At 45.2% G+C, this 17,564-nt stretch overlaps 5 protein-coding genes across 5 annotated transcripts; 2 read left to right on the top strand and 3 right to left on the bottom strand.

The window, feature by feature from the left end:
* Positions 1 to 1,468: 1,468 nt before the first annotated feature.
* On the bottom strand, positions 1,469 to 4,354 carry LOC122574647 (tubulin beta chain-like). Its single transcript, XM_043742447.1, has 5 exons — positions 4,223 to 4,354; positions 3,349 to 3,813; positions 2,633 to 2,937; positions 2,244 to 2,541; positions 1,469 to 1,687 (listed from the first exon to the last, which is right to left on the bottom strand). Exons 1-5 carry the CDS (start codon positions 4,277 to 4,279, stop codon positions 1,469 to 1,471), a joined length of 1,344 nt encoding a protein of 447 aa, XP_043598382.1. The 5' UTR covers positions 4,280 to 4,354.
* A 369-nt stretch (positions 4,355 to 4,723) lies between these two features.
* Positions 4,724 to 5,989, bottom strand: LOC122574548. Its single transcript, XM_043742244.1, has 2 exons — positions 5,931 to 5,989; positions 4,724 to 5,302 (listed from the first exon to the last, which is right to left on the bottom strand). The coding sequence occupies exons 1-2, from the start codon at positions 5,949 to 5,951 to the stop codon at positions 5,042 to 5,044; spliced, it is 282 nt and encodes a 93-aa protein (XP_043598179.1). The 5' UTR covers positions 5,952 to 5,989; the 3' UTR covers positions 4,724 to 5,041.
* Positions 5,990 to 8,077: 2,088 nt separating this feature from the next.
* On the bottom strand, positions 8,078 to 9,632 carry LOC122575255 (protein kibra-like). The gene is made up of 2 exons (XM_043743956.1): positions 8,585 to 9,632; positions 8,078 to 8,459 (listed from the first exon to the last, which is right to left on the bottom strand). Exons 1-2 carry the CDS (start codon positions 8,597 to 8,599, stop codon positions 8,166 to 8,168), a joined length of 309 nt encoding a protein of 102 aa, XP_043599891.1. The 5' UTR covers positions 8,600 to 9,632; the 3' UTR covers positions 8,078 to 8,165.
* A 136-nt stretch (positions 9,633 to 9,768) lies between these two features.
* On the top strand, positions 9,769 to 10,966 carry LOC122575257 (neuropeptide-like 3). The gene is made up of 2 exons (XM_043743957.1): positions 9,769 to 10,421; positions 10,517 to 10,966. Exons 1-2 carry the CDS (start codon positions 10,410 to 10,412, stop codon positions 10,775 to 10,777), a joined length of 273 nt encoding a protein of 90 aa, XP_043599892.1. The 5' UTR covers positions 9,769 to 10,409; the 3' UTR covers positions 10,778 to 10,966.
* Positions 10,967 to 12,170: 1,204 nt separating this feature from the next.
* LOC122575234 lies at positions 12,171 to 16,229 on the top strand. The gene has a single exon (XM_043743925.1). It carries the CDS (start codon positions 13,547 to 13,549, stop codon positions 14,237 to 14,239), a length of 693 nt encoding a protein of 230 aa, XP_043599860.1. The 5' UTR covers positions 12,171 to 13,546; the 3' UTR covers positions 14,240 to 16,229.
* Positions 16,230 to 17,564: the final 1,335 nt, after the last annotated feature.

The raw sequence follows: 17,564 nt of genomic DNA on the forward strand, positions 1-17,564 counted from the left end.
TCCGCGAACAACATATTCTTGAAAGTTTTCTACATGCGTACGAATACTTTCGCGAGCGATTGTAGGTAATTTGAGCAACTCGGACGAGGCTTAAGGGATAAAATTGGAACGGGTTGTAACACGAGAGTCGAGAGGAAGAAATTGCGGACGAAAGAACCGAAAAGATGTATAGACACGATAAATAACTTGCAAAGCGAGGTCTTGAACGCGATGTTGTCTGTTCGTGCCTCGCCAACCGCGAATGTAGTAATCTCGCAGGGACCTCGACCGATCGAATGTAGAACGTCATAACCCGTGAAAGAACCGCGAACCACCTCGAGTATAACAATACCGTTGACAATGCTATCGTTTCATTCTCCCGCGGGACGCTCGATGATTCATGGTCGATCGTTGAGGCTTCGACGTCGTATGCTTTCACCACTTATGCATCAGCGGCATTTATTACGAGACAGAGAACATACAGCCGTGCATAAATGCATGGGAAACTTTTCCGCTAAACGGATCAAGGGAAACGAGGTTTATCCGATGGTTACTATATCGTTAGCCGATTGATTACTGAATTTATTGAGAACAATCGAACACGTTGACTGCCATCGGGGTCACCGGTGACCGGCACTCGATTTGGCTATAGCGCCGTGGGGGGCCACTGGTGACCGGCGACGCAGCAAATATTAAAAGTACATAGCACGATTGTTTGAAAAAAGGACAACAATCGTAGTAATTGTCTACAACGCCGTGATGGTCACCGGTGGCCCTCACCGCGAAAAATGCTTCAAGCATGATTTTATAATTCGTTTTCTTTGCTGCAAATAATATTTCAACATAATACGCATCGCATAATGGAAAGTTCACGTCGGCGCCTTGGGCAAACCATGGAAAATTCGTCTGACAGTCAACGTGCTAATAAATATTTTGATATAAAGTAATGGAAGAAAGAATGACCTGGTAGGTTCGACGATACTGGGCTAGCGTATACGAGGTGCTGTTTTTCTTTTCAAATAAAAGTTTCAACGATGGGATAAAATCTAACGGTATTTGACCCTGCAAATATTTTTTAAATATTCAAGAAAGTAGTAGAAATACGAGAGTATCTAATCCTAAAATGAAATCGAAACCGATCGATTGTATATTGAATTGTAAAATTGTTCTTCTATAAAAGGACGAGAAATGCAACGTATCGCGTTTTTCACTTGTGATCTTCAACTTGCCAAGAAAAAATCGTATTGTGGTTGGTTTTACACAGTATATTAAAGGAACGTAGTCGATGTGTTTTTTAAAGATACAATACGCTGTCTTATTGTTAGAGGATAGACGAGTTGTTAGGGAAAGAGTGTGATGGAAGAGTTGAGAACGTGTAAGGAGAAAATCTGTTTTAATCGCAATACCAGCTCGTGTGATACATGAGTATTTTTATAAGAAAGGAAACTCGTTTTATACGTATATATACTTTTGTAAAGATAATTCAAGCTCACGGGTGTTCACCCTCGCCCTCTTCTTCTTCGTCGAACTCGCCTTCTTCCTCGGCGGTGGCTTCTTGATATTGCTGGTACTCGGAAACTAAATCGTTCATATTGCTCTCAGCTTCGGTGAATTCCATTTCATCCATACCTTCTCCTGTGTACCAATGCAGGAAAGCTTTCCGCCTGAACATCGCCGTAAACTGTTCCGATACTCTTTTGAACAATTCCTAAATTCGCATTTACAAAATAAAATAATTAAAAACAGGAGATCCGTGACGATAATCGTCGTATCTTTCGTTTGATAGAATCGTACTCGATAAGTTGATTTATCGAAGGTGGATACGATACAGCACGATCGTAATATCAGCGTCGTAATATCAGGGGACGATTGCAATTGAGATATTTCGGGGGAAAGGAAGAGTGTAAGCCAGTTTCAAGACTAAGATTTAAATCAAAGGATCGTGATGCAATTTTAACAAAATTTGTTCTCGCATTTCGAGTTGTTGTGAACCGATTAATCATTTTCCTGACAATCTGGATTAATGCCACGTAATAAGATTATGAACGGAGGTGTACGTCGTATTTTTTTTAACAAGCAAGGAGAGACAGGATTTTAATGGCATATAATTTGAATGAAAGATATTAAGCAGAATATTAATCAGCAAATAACTTGTGCAATTCAAGACGTAAATTGCATCCAAAGGACATATATGGCACTGGGTGTGGTCTCTTTCCTCAAAACTGTAACTTACAACTGCGCTGTATCGTTCCCATCAAGTATACCTGAATGGCCGTCGAGTTTCCAATGAAAGTCGCCGACATTTTTAATCCGCGAGGAGGAATATCGCAGACAGCGGTCTTAACGTTACTGGGAATCCACTCGACGAAGTAACTACTGTTTTTATTCTGGATATTGAGCATTTGTTCGTCCACCTCTTTCATCGACATTCTGCCGCGAAAAACAGCCGCGACTGTCAAGTAACGACCATGACGAGGATCGCAGGCTGCCATCATATTTTTTGCGTCGAACATTTGTTGCGTGAGTTCTGGTACCGTGAGAGCTCTGTACTGCTGCGAACCTCTGTCTCAGAACGGACAGTATACGCGACGTGACAAACTCTTTCATTTCTCTGGAGCAATTAGCGCTAGCAAATAGTTACGCGATACTATACCTGGACGTTAAAGGCGCGAAGCCAGGAATAAAGAAATGCAATCGGGGAAATGGTACCATATTTACAGCGAGTTTACGCAAATCGGCGTTTAGCTGTCCAGGGAATCTTAAACACGTGGTTACTCCGCTAAGCGTCGCGCTCACCAGGTGATTCAAGTCGCCGTAGGTTGGTGTTGTTAACTTTAAAGTACGGAAACAAATATCATAGAGGGCTTCGTTGTCGATACAGTAAGATTCGTCTGTATTTTCGACCAACTGATGCACGGATAGAGTGCAGTTATAAGGCTCCACCACGGTGTCTGATACCTGCAAACATACGAGATCTATTTTTCCGATTCTAATACAACAGGTCATCAAGTATTCCGTTTAAAAAGTTGGACAAAGTTCAAAGTTCAAAAAACGCATTTACAAATAAGCAATATTTTTCTTTATAAGTCAACTCAAACGTCATGATACATGCCGTTCCATAAAACGGGTTTGCAAAACAAAACACTTGATCGAATATTAAATATCGAATCGCGTGGGCAGCTTTGTATACTCCTACTTTGCTTTATAGATACTCGAAATAATAATTAGAATACCTTTTAGAGAATTTTAATTTTTGTATATTTATTTCGAAAGCGAATACAATTTTTCTATGCATTCGGCTTTCGATCGATCTTTGCGTTAAATATACCACCGTGCTTCAAACGGAAACAATTAAAGAGAAAGAAGAACCTTTGGAGAGGGCACCACGCTAAACGTCATCATAATTCTGTCCGGGTATTCCTCGCGTATCTTCGAAATAAGCAATGTGCCCATTCCAGCGCCTGTTCCACCGCCGAGAGAATGCGTTAGCTGAAACCCTTGAAGACAATCGCAGCTTTCAGCTTCTTTTCGTACAACGTCGAGAACGGAATCGACGAGTTCCGCTCCTTCGGTGTAGTGCCCTTTAGCCCAATTATTGCCGGCGCCGCTCTGTCCAAAAACAAAATTGTCCGGTCGAAATATCTGACCGAACGGTCCAGAGCGCACTGCGTCCATGGTACCGGGCTCTAGGTCGACCAGGATCGCCCTAGGAACATACTTTCCACCTGACGCTTCGTTGTAATAAACGTTTATACGTTCTAGCTGGAGATCGGAATCACCGTGATAAGTGCCCGTTGGATCGATACCATGCTCGTCGGAGATCACTTCCCAAAACTATCAAAAAACAAGTATCCGATGAGCTTGGGAATACAGAAGCTCGACTGTCGCGAATCGCGACCATAAAAAGATATTTTTAAATATTTCGATTCGCTCAATTCTTCGTCAAAGCCATAAAGAAGCACTTTGATTTATTGCATCGGTTCGAAATGATATTTGAAACGCGTCATGACGATTAAACGTTATCTAAAATTAATGCGTCCGACGAAAACTATGAAAAATAATAGATTTTACCAAAGAGCAATATGAACGCGATACGAAAGGAATAAAAATTGATCAAAAACAATAAAAAATTGAAAAATTCGAACTTGGAACCTTTTTACATTTCTCGATAATATCGCGTACACGCAATTTCCACTGTTGTTTCACCGTTTGATCTTTAACGGATTAAATTCGTGAGAAATACCTTAGCCCCAATCTGATTGCCGCATTGGCCAGCTTGGAGATGAGCGATTTCACGCATTTCTCTATTCTTCTTCCTCTACGATCTTCGTATCCAATGTTCGCTCGCCACTGATCCTTTCTATCCGCTTTTCTCTTATCTCTAGCCTTCTATAAGTTCTATATTTAACAAAATTATTGAGAAATCGCCTGCGAAGCCACGAGTTCGTCACGGGGATACGTAGGAACATGAAAAAGCATAAAGTCGGCGAGAGTAATCAACGAGTTGTCGTTTGTTTCGCGGTTGCCTTGGATCTTTCGTCCTCTGTCGTCTATCGTTTGTCTCGCCAACCTTCGTATTCATCTATCTCTCTCCCGCTGCCTTCTCGGTATCATCGAAATACGATAAACTCGTTCCTCTTTCTCTCCAAAAAGCCGGAAATACAAAAATACGAAAGAAATAATACAGAAAGGAAGAAACATACATATGTGGTGGTAGGATAAAATAGGCAGAGACGAAGTTTTCAAAGGGAGAAAAATCTTTTTTATTGTTTTTTTTGCAAAATGAAAAAGCGAGCGAAAGGTCTGTCGATCAAGAGTAATAAAAGAAGGAGAGGAGTGAAAACCGAAAACGGAAACATCCTGAAACGTCGTCGGCATCCATTTGTAATTGCAGATCAATGACATTCACCGAGGTCCAGGATCTCGTTGCTGTGGTGGGGATGGTAGTATCGAAGGTTAATCAGTTGTTTCACGGTTGGTATGGCCATTGCGTTGGAACGTAACCGGATGTCTCTCTCTGGCTGCACTGTCCTCGAACGGTGACGCGGTTTCGGTACGATTTTCAGCGTCTGCCGGCGATGAGGGTCGCGGCAGGGAAGCTGGAATACGCGAGCGGAGCAGCGGCGGCGTGGGCGATCACAGGGCTGGCGATGTACGGTGCAGCGACCGCGTGATTAACCGCGTGCGCGTTGTAGCTGGTCGCGTAGGTTCCGACCGTCAATGCTGCTGGAACCGGTGCCGCGATCGCTGCTGGCACTGCTGCTGGTACCGCCGCTGGCAACAAACCGGCCGAACAGGCAGCGACTAAACCGGCGAACAGAACCTTTGACAAAAATTAACAGATTAGTTTCGGTTTATCGTTCGAACTTTCCTCTCGCGCTCGCTTATCGTGCTTTATCGTTTATCTTTGTTTATACAAACATGTCAATTACGAAGCTCGATCATCGATGGATCAAACCACGGTTGAGCACGATATCAAAGCGTATTTGTACGTACAACGAACAACATACGTGCTGATATACGATGACTGAAAATCGTAATGGCGCGAACATGTCGGGAATTTGAATCTATCGTCACGCGTATTTCTATCTTTAAAAGTGAAACCTTAAGAAACTTTATCTTATCTTTAACCTCGTAATTGATCGAGCCATAACTCTGTTCTTTGGTAAAGAAGCACGCTTTTCTGACTTGAAGGAAAAAAATATAACCAACTGTTCGTAATAATAAACACAAGACGTTATTTTACGATAATAGTAAACAAACCGATTATTGTGATTCTTAGCTTCTCGTACGAAAACTACAGGAGAAGAACGCAACGAGTCATCAAGGACCGATTAAATCCTATTAAATAGGGAACGTCTATTATCAAAACTTGCTCGTTTGCCCGATCTATTCTCTCGATTGGGCTTGTCCACAAGAAGCGATTACAACTTGCTTCTCGATCAACTTACCAAGAATTTCATGGCGAACATTTTTACTTGTCGAGGTCTCGAAAGTGTATCGAGTGGATAACAACAGACAACTGTACTGTCATATGGATTAGCTAGAGCTCTTTTATACTCTGTTTCGTCCGGTAATATACTCCCACTACGAACATGTTCGCAACACCGGTTCGCGGTACGATACGACAGGAACACGCTTCTGCATATCGGATTAACTTTGCTCGTTTTAGGCCACGCCTGCTATTATACAGTAACTGTCTCTGTGGCCGAATCTAGCCTTTTTTTTTTCTCTAACATTTTCAAGCATTATCCTCGTGGTTCCTGATCGCGCTGGTCCACGTGGCTGCTGGGTGTCATTCACCGCGGATATACGTTGCCTTCGAACGCCCTTTGTCCGTAACATTTTTCCTTTGTCGCATACCATACGACGATGGACGGGTATGTTACACGAACACAGTCGCATATCGTAAATCATCGAAGGGAATGAACGTCAGGGTGACACGATGAAAAGTGTTGGAAATTTTCGCTTGCCAACAACAACGACCATTGTAGAATGAATTGCTTCGCTGCAAGATGCGCGTTTGCTATTCAACTCTCATAGACAGATTTTGCAAGCTAACGAAATCATTTATTTTCCTTAACGGGGTATCTAGGTTCAGAACTTGAAAGAAAAAGGAATTATCTTGCATTTTCTGAGAGTAGAGATTCGTCTACTGAAACTGTGTTCTCGAATTTGTCAAATTTGCGGAATTCGTACAGGTTTAAAGGTGACAGTACATGGCTTGTACGATGCGACGTGTAACTTTTAAACACGTTTTTCTGGAAATCGTATTTCCTGAAATGAGTTCCAGTTGACCGATTAATTCTTGGGTCTACCTTTGACGAACGTGTTGCTGTCGCGCGAATCAAAATTGTTAAAAAGTTATTTTCTTCTTTGCTTATTACTTACTCTACGAAACGAATTCTTAAGATCGAAAAGAATTCTTGAAGAAGAAACTTGAAGGTACCGTCGTTTCTTAAATTTCAATCATATTTTTTGGCCATTCTGGTTTACATCGTAGCAACACGAAGCGAGACTAGAGTAGAACCGCCCTTTAAACCGCCGCTTATCGTGGCTATTCGGGATATTCGCAAAGTTAAAATTGACGCAACAACAACGAAGACATCGATGTCGTTTGCAGTTCAGTTTGAACCAGTGATATACATTGGGTGCGGCTCATGCTCGTTCCAAATACGAAACGCGGCCGTACGTACTGCGTCTACGACGATTGGGACATCGCAAGTTTCGAAGATCGTTCGTCGAACGTGACTGGAATTTCCGACTGGAAACGTGGATTTGTTCATCAACTTGCTCCTCGTAACTTTCCCTTGATTTATCGATACGGAATACTGTATCGAACTTCACTCTTGACCCTGTACGGATGTCCTACTTCTCGTCGATACGTTTTGACTTTAAGAAACAATTGTAAGAAAAATATTTGGGAAAATAACGCGTAAACTTTTCTTTGAGAGATGCTCGATAATAGACCGATGATCGATCGTTCGATGTAGCAAAGTATACTTTGTATATTTTTAAAAACTTCTCATACGGTGGAAAGATGAAAGGAACGCGTCTTTCTTTAGGTTACATCAGTATAATGAATTTATTTCGATAACACCGTAATGCAATTTACAGAGGGTCAGTAATTACAGCGATAATGATCTGACTCATGCAACGCAGCATCCTTTGTACCGTCACTGGCTACTTGGAACAATGGCACGACGTATGCAATTGTTTCGACAGGAGTTGCATGGACCGTAGGGATTACGAATAGATCGTAAACAAGCAAATTTTCCTATATAATTCCTATTACCATTCATCTCTCAATCGATTCGTCCATTAATTCCTACCTATCAATTGCTACTGTGATGATCCATAAGAAGGAATCGTTTCGTCGTTCATTGACGTGTCAATGTTTTAATTAGATTCGATTTCCTTCTAGTACATACTCCTATAAAAAGATACGATAACAAAGCGCAGGGTGTCGGAGGAAAACTGTGATCAATTGCTTTGCCGAAACGGTGTGCGAAAGGATTACGTTGCAGCATACGATGGAAATGTTATGGCAGAGGTTGAATATTCGAGGTAGATGCAAGTACAAAAGAACGATCGTTTGTTTTCGTTTTAAGTTGCAATTTATTCCATGAAAAAGAGAAACTTAAAAATAGAGATTCGGACAGGCGATCGGAGTATCAGGGGTGAAATCATAGATGGGCGGTGTAGGCGAGCGCAGCGTATGGCAATGGTGCAGCAGGTGCGGCGGCAGCGAGGGTAATCGGTGCGGATGCTGCTGGTATGGCCGCGTGCACGGCTGCAGGTACGGCGGCGGTATATGCCAATGGTGCGGCAGCGAATGTATTGTAGTTCCTAGCTACGACTTGACTGCTCCTAGCAGTTACGATCGGTGCTGGAACAGCAGCAATCGCCGCTGGAGAAGCAACCAAAGGGGCGTGGAGAATTCCAGCAGACGCCACGGCTGCTACGAAGAGAACGATGCACTGCGGAAAACGATAGATTTGAAAATAAAATTTTTCATTTTCTTTCTATCTATCTATCTATATATATATATATATTAGGATTTAAACAATGTCTAAATCATTTCGATCGCGATTGAACCACTTACCGCTGTCTTGATCATTGTTGGGCTTGTGCGTTTGTTTCGGCTGTTGAGCGATGAGTGCAGAATCGTCGAAGCGTCCTCGCTTTATACCAATGTCCGGCGCTGATGGGGTGGTGGACTTACGAAAAGAACGGTGGATGCGGGGCTTGCGAAAGTTCCGACCTCCTTGGTTTAGTCACCTTCGTATCAATTTTGTTGGTTGCGGTCGCATTGGAATGCCGGGCGCGAAACATCGGCCGTTTTCACGCGCTCCCTCGCTCGTTACGGCGCGGGCGCGGGCGGCGCGACGCGACGCGACGCGTTCCTCATCCTGTATCGTATTTTCAAACTGCTCGCGTTTGGTAGCTATCACTCGCAACAAATGGATCGATCGATTTCGATGACCTTGATCGAAAGAGAAGCACAGGACGGACACTTCTACGAGTATCACGAAATTACATAAGCAACCAGACCGAGCAATTGTATAACCCTCTCGACTACGTGCTTGTCCGGTTGGAACGCACAACAAGGTTACAAAGCCGGCTCAGTGATTACGCGGATCGTTCTGCTTCCCACACGATCTATCTGCAAACTACTTTCATCTAGTTTTTCATCATTTTTTACCTAGTATCTGTCTGTCTGTCTGTCTCTCTCTCTCTCCCTCTCTCTTTTTCTCTCTCTCTCTCTCTCTCTCTCTCAGCCTCATTTAAATAGTCTACTTTTATATCCGACTTCATTACAGATCTAATTCGCACATCCTATTTGGTCTGATTAAAAAAATTGTTCGATTAGTCGCGTTTCTGTTTTTTCTCCGATCGTTACATTTCGTTCTGATCATCGATCCTTTTCCTACGCCTCTCACTCGCTCGATCTGGTCGCTCGCATCCCTCCTTTGTCTCCGTGTTTCGCTCGCTCTATCTTTCTCTCGGTTACCACAAGGCTGAACACCTCCAAGGTAAAGCAAATGCTTTTTTCTCAAGTTCAAGTTCGTCGAGTCCGGGTGAGACCAGCAAACGTTGTTTCCCCTTCGGTCGAGATACAGCTCGGATCTCGACACGGAAGGTACGACAGGCTGCCGTTTCGTTCGTTAATTTCATCGTTATTTCTTCCAATTTGGAATCGACAGGCAGAGGATAGCTGTATCAAAATTCGCACAATTTCGAATTCGTCCCATGCGTCGTCTTTCTTACTTCTACCTTGCTGTTCTTTCTTGACACGATAAAGCGCCGTAGGAGCGTGGGAAGGACGAACGATGCCGCGGATGTTAATAATTATTACGAGCAGGCTGGAAGACGGTGGTTGTTGTTTGTACCTCGTAGCCAACGAGCCATTAAGCTATCCTCGGATCGTCAATCGTTTTTCGAAGTCGCAAGGACAACGCGATGCTGGAGAAAAGGGGAAAACCTGTTTGTGCTCGATGGAAAAAAGTTGCTCGAACGTAGACTCGAAAAAGAAGGAAATGGCGCGTATTGTTGGGACACGCCTGGTCCCGTGCAACCTTGAAGAAATCCGCGATTCGCCGGTAGTTGGTCGATACACGGGAAAATGTTTGCAGAGACGCGCAAAGGGAGAAGTCGATTGGCCGGTCGGTGGAAAAAATTGCGCGTACCAACAAGAAGGAAGCGAGCGTCCCGTTCATGGTCTGCTTCGAAGACCGGCTGTTGCCCTTCGTGGAATACCAGAGACGGGTAAAAGGAACGAGATGCAGAGAGATGGGTAAAAGGAAGGGGGATGCAGAGAGATGAGAATCTTTGTCGCGGTTTCCCCTATATAAGCGGCGTTTCCTCGGGAATTGAGGTATAATCGTCTCAGCTTTTACGTAGCGTATCCACACGTTTCAACCACAACCATGTTCAAAACGGTGAGTGCTGGAGATCGAGTGCTAGATGGTGCGGACGGAAACAGGGTAAGCAAAGGAAGAATAATCTCCTCTTGAACGAATTTTTGTGAGCGTAGCTGTTGTTCGCTGGATTATTGGCGGTCGCGTTGGCTGCACCGTCGCCGGCTCCTGCACCAGCCCCGGCTCCAGCACCAGGTCCGGCACCGTCGGCATCTCTGGTCGCCGCACCCCTGGCCGCCGCTCCATTGGCCGCACCAGCTCTCCTCTCAAACATTGGAACACCCCTTCTCTACTCCAACTACCCGGCGCCTATTCCGGTTGCTAGTTACGCGCCTGCTTCCTCTTACATCTACAAAAGCATCTATCCATCGATCTAATACGATCGAGCGATCAAGCGACTGAATCGAACCATCGAGTAATCAACCAATCGACTCATCTCTCTCTCATCCTGAAAAGATCAATAATCGCATCTCTGTACTTTCTGTGAAGTATCGTTCGTGCTTCGATTCTCCGACGATGTTCTTGTAACTTTAGATTCGGTATCAATAAAACTGTTCAAACGCAAAGGGCTTTCTTATTTCCTCGGTACGCGTACATGTTTCTTGACATCCCGTAGTTTACATTTCGACGATTACTTGTTTATTCGTTAATGAATCTATCGCGTACAGCTCGTTACGTGATTCCTCGTTACTCTGTAAATTCAATTATATAAGAATGAACGTAGGCGTGACCACACTCCGAATAATCGTTCTCCACCCACTTATGTCATATAAAAATATGTGTTTGTGTATTGGAATACGAAGTGGCGCGTGTATGCAGCCTTAGGCGCGATCGAACGAATAAGAAATATTCTTTTGGAACAGCTGAGCGAAAAGCCTAGCGTGCATTCCTCGTCGTATACCTATTCGAACTTGATGTTCCAATGTTGTCCGAGTTTGGACGATTTTACGAGACAACCGCAACGCACTGTCGCTCTCTTGGAGAAACTATCGCGTTCTCCGCTCCTTCGAAGCGAACGTAATACGTCGTATCTCGCGTGGTTCGTCGAGCGTATCCACGAGACCGAAGCGAACCGTTGCGCATCGAAAGCATAGCGATTTCGATTTAGAAGCGGCGGAACGTGCGGACGAAAGATGGTTAGAATGTAGCGGATACGAAGGAAATAGACAACGCGCTATAGAAAAGAGCGGATGAAAATACAAGGGTTCACGGTGCACACGGTCGTTTGAAAATGTCAAACGAGTCGGCGACTGGTCTCGCTATTATACCCAGAAGAAGAATTCGAGCCAGAAATTCGCCATCGATGACAAGGGAGGAATCGTTGCGTTTCGTTGAAATCGAGCAAGGCCATGGCGGCCTTTTGTTTCTACAAACGACGAATCAATTATGCGGCAACAACAATACCAGAATCGTTACGTAAAAGGTAAATGCAATGTCCTCGCGTACGTCGTGTACTGGATGTGCCGTTCGTGGTTCGCTGCTGCTTCGTCCAATATGCCGTTAATCCGCTAAAGGTTTAACATACACGAATTTTCCGATGAAATCGAGCAAATTGTCTTCGGTGAATATACACTACGTCACGTTGCGTTTCGAGACAGCAACGTGTTCCGCTTCGCAATATTCTTGGCACCGCAACACGTGTTACCGTAATAACATCGAGAATGAAATTTTTCTTCGCGTCACCGTGCACCATCGTACGAAAGCGTCTACGAGGAAAAGGAAGGGGAAATCTACATATAACCGAATCGTTCTATTCCGTTACGACGAGCCTCGTTACGTCCCTCGTTACGCTGCATTAGGAGCTAACAGTCGGGGTGCGATGCATTTTCGCTTATATATTAATTTCTATATTCGATATGTTTGCTTCCGTATTTCGATATATTAATATTTCCTACGTATTATCCTGTATTCCTGGTTCGTGCCGTTATTTACAAAATTATTGATTATCCGGGTGCATCCAGCGCTGGCGGCAATGCGATCAGCCTGCATGGTACATCCACCCCTTGGCATCGATCGCACGCTACAGTTCACCGACCTCTCTGCTTCGAGACGCGATACAATACTTGTACTGTCCCCATTATTGCCCTCTTTTGCCCTTATCTACTGCCTCGATTGCTCGTCCCACTCTCTTAACCAGCGTCCATTAAATCGCGGCATTGCTAATTTTAACGAATTCGTTTCACCAAGAGTATTCGACGTATCGATCGTCTACTACAAAGGAGGTTCGATGTTCTCCGCTCGTTACGTCATTAGGAATATATGGCCCAGCCTAAAAAAAGAAGCACTTGTACGCGCTTAAGCGCTCCTTGCCTACTCGTGATTCGTGGTTTCGCTGTTTGCGAAAATGCATTTTCATCGGAATACGAGCGACGCGAGTCTCGTTAAAAATACGTGTACGATTCGAGCGAGAGAAATCGAAGTGAATGGTCCGAAAATAACGAAAATGGCGCCGATTGGTAAATCGCGTTTCGGACGAGCAGCGTCCGAAAACCGCGTCGGTCGCATTCATCCCGATATCGCGTCCTCGCTGATACGACTCGAACCCTCACGTGGTGGAGAGGACATGCGCGCACCCTCGGCAAAGCCGCCACGCTATATAAGAGAAGAACGCGAGTCTCCGAGTCTCAGTTCGCTCACGAAAGCGTGCGAAATACACACGGCAAACCCGGCGATCAACGACAAATTGATAAAACGCGTGTTTGCGATCAACCGTCGAATAAAACTGTTCTTCTGGCACGCAAGGATGAACAACTTGGAGGAAGACAGAGAAGCCAGCCAGTAACTAATAAGAATACAGAACAGTGGGGAACGGGTGAAAATAAAAGATCAACGACCGATCGACAACGAAGCACTAGTTTCTCTTCGAAAGCATCGCATTTACGCAAGTATAAGCACAGTGAAACGAGTGTGGAATCGATTAGCCGCACGGAAATTGATCAACTGTGACCAGGAAAGGGCGCGCATTTGCCGTCGTTTACGCGACACACAGCGAGTCAACGACTGAGCGCGATCGAACGAAACTCGCGTTAATTCTAAACGAACGAGTTCTAATCGAACGAAACAAAATTTGCGAGCTGGCTAACCGAACGGTGCAGATTTTTGTCCGCGATCTCGATCGGATCGGTGGCTTTCGTACGTCACTGAGAATGGAGGACACGACTAGATTGACCGATCCGGAAGACGATCGTCGCCGAGAGAACCAAAAGAGCGACGGTAAACGAAGAATCAGTCCGACCGTGGGCCCTGGGTCTTCGAAACAAGAATTTGGAGACGACGAGTGCAGCACGGACAGTGGTTGCAGCAGCGGTGGAAGTACCGGAAGCGCGGAGAGGCTGTCGCGTCGCGGAAGCAGCGAGCGATTGTGCCGCGCCACCAGATCGCCGAGAACCCACTGCTACTTGGACCGACTTCGTGGCCGATCGACTCGTTCTCAGGAGAGACTTTCTAGCATTCAAAGAAGTTCGGAGCGAGTTCGAGCCAAGTCTTCGCGTTCTTGGAGCCCCGGAGACGTTAGAGGCGTTGGAAGAGCTTCGGAGTCGCTTTCGTACTCTTCGAGTCCATCGGACGCCCACAGCAGCACCGACAGCGACTCGTTGAAAAGATCCAGCACGGCGGATACTCTTCGAAGAGCGCTTCAAACTCTCAAGATATCCTCCAAGTGGGAAGGGAAGGAGAACAAGCACGCGAAGAAGAGTCCCAAAAGAATTCTACGCAGCCCGGTGTCCTACACGTACGTCAGAGGTCTTTCCGGCCTACCAACGCAGAGGGTTCCAAGGAACATGGCACAACAATTGACGATGCCCTGTTCCTGTCAAGATACCGTTGGTCTCTACCGATAAGAAGCAATCACGATCGATGGCGGTTCACTCGGTTCATCCAAGTTTCATCCGTTTTAAACGATACACTCGCTCAATTCCGCTCTCTTTCTCTCTCTCTCTCTATCTATCTATCTCTCCATCTATCTATCTATCTATCTATCTATCTCATTACAAACGATTTCGAGTTTCGTTGCGCGATCGTCTCGATATTAAATCGCGCAAACAACCGAACGGACCCTCCGCTGTTGGACCATTCTTTGCGTACGAGATGTTTGCTCGCACGATCTACACGAATTCGTAGCCCACGCTTCCGTTTCCGTACTTTCTACTTTTGTCAATCGCGGCCGTTTGCTCGCCGCTGTTTTCTCAAACCTCGACCAAACGAGTGGATCAAAATGTATACGAACTTAGAGCGATACGAGCGAAATAATTGTAAGGAACGTCGAAGGTTCGGCGAACGTAGCGTTTCGCATCTTTTCGCTCTGCCAGAAACTTCGCGGAAAGCAAATCCGGCGCGCTTCTTCCTCCGTCGAGATTTTCTTTCGTTCGAGGGCGATCATATTCGGTTGGTCGTCGCTCGCTAGGGAGAGAAGAAGGCGAAAAGTGCGGGAAAGTTGCGTTCGTCGTAGGTAGAGGTGCGTCGACGTACAAGTACATTGTGTTTTAAGTTGTTGGTCTCTTATTCGTAAACGAGATAGATCACGTAGACAGAACGTAGCCGTGTAAGCATATATGTACCTACCTTTTGTAGCAAACGATTAGTACACTCGATAAAAACATGTACAATAGCGATACCAATTACGTTACACGCCAACGAATTCCATAGTTGACGATTAATTGGCGATCCGTTTCGATCGCAAGTGCAAAGAGGAACGAAATAAGATGGATCGGCGAACGTTTGAACGTTTGAACGTTACATACCGATGAGATCGGTCGACGATCCGTCTTACCCATACACCTTCTTTGTCGAATTCGCAACGAAGCACATTCTCGATGCGCTTCTATCGAAACGTAGTTTCGCGAAAAGGTATTATATCGTCGCGAAACCGAGGTCGGTTATCGCGATATACGAGTCAATTACGTGCGAACGCGTCGAGATCGCGCAACTCTGCTGCTTTTTTTTATAAGGAACGAATGGATGCAAACGATTGTCGAAAGAATCGAGACGAAACGTTGGCGATCTCGCGCGATCTTTATCGCTAACCGTCCGACGTAACGTTCGGTCGTGAATATTTCAGATAGATTAGAATTACTTGTTCGTTAAGGATACTTTTAAAACATATCACGATTCGCGAATGGTATCGTGAGCTTCGTTCAGCGCAATCGTTCGCTCGAGACTAGCAAATTCGAGTGTGTTCGTGCTACGGCGAGACGTTAAACGAGTTTGTGAAGTTTCTGTTCCTTCTTTCGCAAGGCCTGCTGTGCTAACAGATGCTTGGCGAGTGTCGCGATGAAAAAGGAGCGGATCGTTCTGTTTTCGACCTCGTTTTCGTTCCAGTTTCATTCTCACGCGAGACGAGAATAACACGGACAATAACGATACTCGAAAGACGGACGCCGGTGAGTCGAACGGTTGCGGCGAAACGAATCCGAACGAAACCGTGGCGAGGGGAAACCTTTTTCTTAAACTATCGTCGAAAGTTCTCATTTACGTGAAGGCGAACGTAATCGCGCGACGTATACGCGATCTTTCAGTGCCTTGTAAATATCTACCGCGTGAGTTACATGGTATGTCGTGAAAAAATTGGCACACAGATGTACGATAATCTTGCGAGGAGAAAAAAAGAAAAAAGAAACAAATAGAACGCTAACACACGCCTAATAAATGTCTTAGCGAATTCGAATTCGCGTATGCGCGATGATTCTCGCGCGAAAATACGAGAACAAAAAAAAAAAAAGCGAGAATGATAGAATATGCGAGCGAGAAATGCAGATTCTCAGGACTGAATATTTTATATTAAGTATTACCTATATCGATACTACACGTAGTTTACGTTTCAAATAAACGTTTTTCATTCAAACTGACGTTCACATTTATAGCCTTCCTGTACCATTAACATCCTCCGACTATTTTATCCTCTCAACGAATTACGCTCTTTGCTCGAATTATCCGAAACAGAGGCTTTTAACGAAGGATGAAGTTAAATCGAGCAACAGCCGGTCAGTTAACGACACCGTGATTCCGTTTGCTTCGAAATAATTGACAGGACGGAAGGTTTCCGTTCCCGTGTCCGGAGCATGTCGTCAGAGAAACAACGTCGTTCCGGCCGATCTGTACGCAACGTGCCCGTACCGGAACACGATTCGCGGAAAGACGTGGAAACATGGAAGGACGTCCCTGGTCCGTTTATAGCTACGGCCATGACAGAATCAACGAGTGACCCACTTGCAGGGGTTTGCACCCCCGTGACGTCACTCGAGGCAAGCGACGCCATTCACGACCCTTCTTTGACCCAGATCGCTGCTAGCGTCGTCCCTACGAAATACCATAGTTCATTCAAGGATCGCTCGCAGGATACCTTGTCGTTACCTGGACGCCTGATATTCATTTCCAGCCACATAGCGCTTATTTTTTCTTTTTTCTCCTCCTCTCTTTATTTTTCTTCCTTTATTCTCCTCGTCACCGATTTAACCAGTTGCTTACAAAAGTCTTTCCTCCATTCGTCTCTCGTTTTACCTTCCTGTTCGTATTTCGAGACTCGCTATCTTTTCTTAGACTCGGTGGAACGCAAGCGATTTTCGAGAAGACCCGAAAAAGATTACTGGAATAGCCGAAACTGAAATACACGTTGCTTTTCTGCGAGAAAGTGCGGGGAGGTGGGGGGAGAGGGGAGGGCTAGATGGTGGTAGCTAGGGCGACGATCGCTGATTTCGTGCGTCGCGTCGTTCCTTTTTCTCAGTCCGTTTGTCCTAGTTCTCCTTCCAAACTAGTGACGTCAGTGACGTCATTGAAAAGGCCGTCGACAACGCGTCCTAATTCCGAGCTTGCGATTGAATAAACCTGGTTGCAGCTTGTCTCTATCCTTCGAACTTGGCATCCTCGCGCGCGCATTCGTATGTACGCAATTGTACCCTGCGTACACACGCTATACGTTGGGCCATTGTTTCGTACACGAAGTTAGAGACACGCGCGTCCATAGGAATGACGATGTTCGTCCGTTTCTCGGATTTTAACCGCCAGATAGGCAGCTTTTGGGAGAAGCTGATCGTCAAACAGTGAGCAAAAATGAATCAATCGGAACCGGGACAATCGAATATTCGCCGCGCTCCGCACCACCCCATTCAGCCACCGATCTAGTCGCGCGGCGAGAAACGTACGGCCGGGTCGTTGCGCTTCGTCGATGAC

Source organism: Bombus pyrosoma, linkage group LG14 (assembly GCF_014825855.1).
Source record: "Bombus pyrosoma isolate SC7728 linkage group LG14, ASM1482585v1, whole genome shotgun sequence".
In the NCBI taxonomy this organism is placed as follows: Eukaryota; Metazoa; Arthropoda; class Insecta; order Hymenoptera; family Apidae; genus Bombus; species Bombus pyrosoma.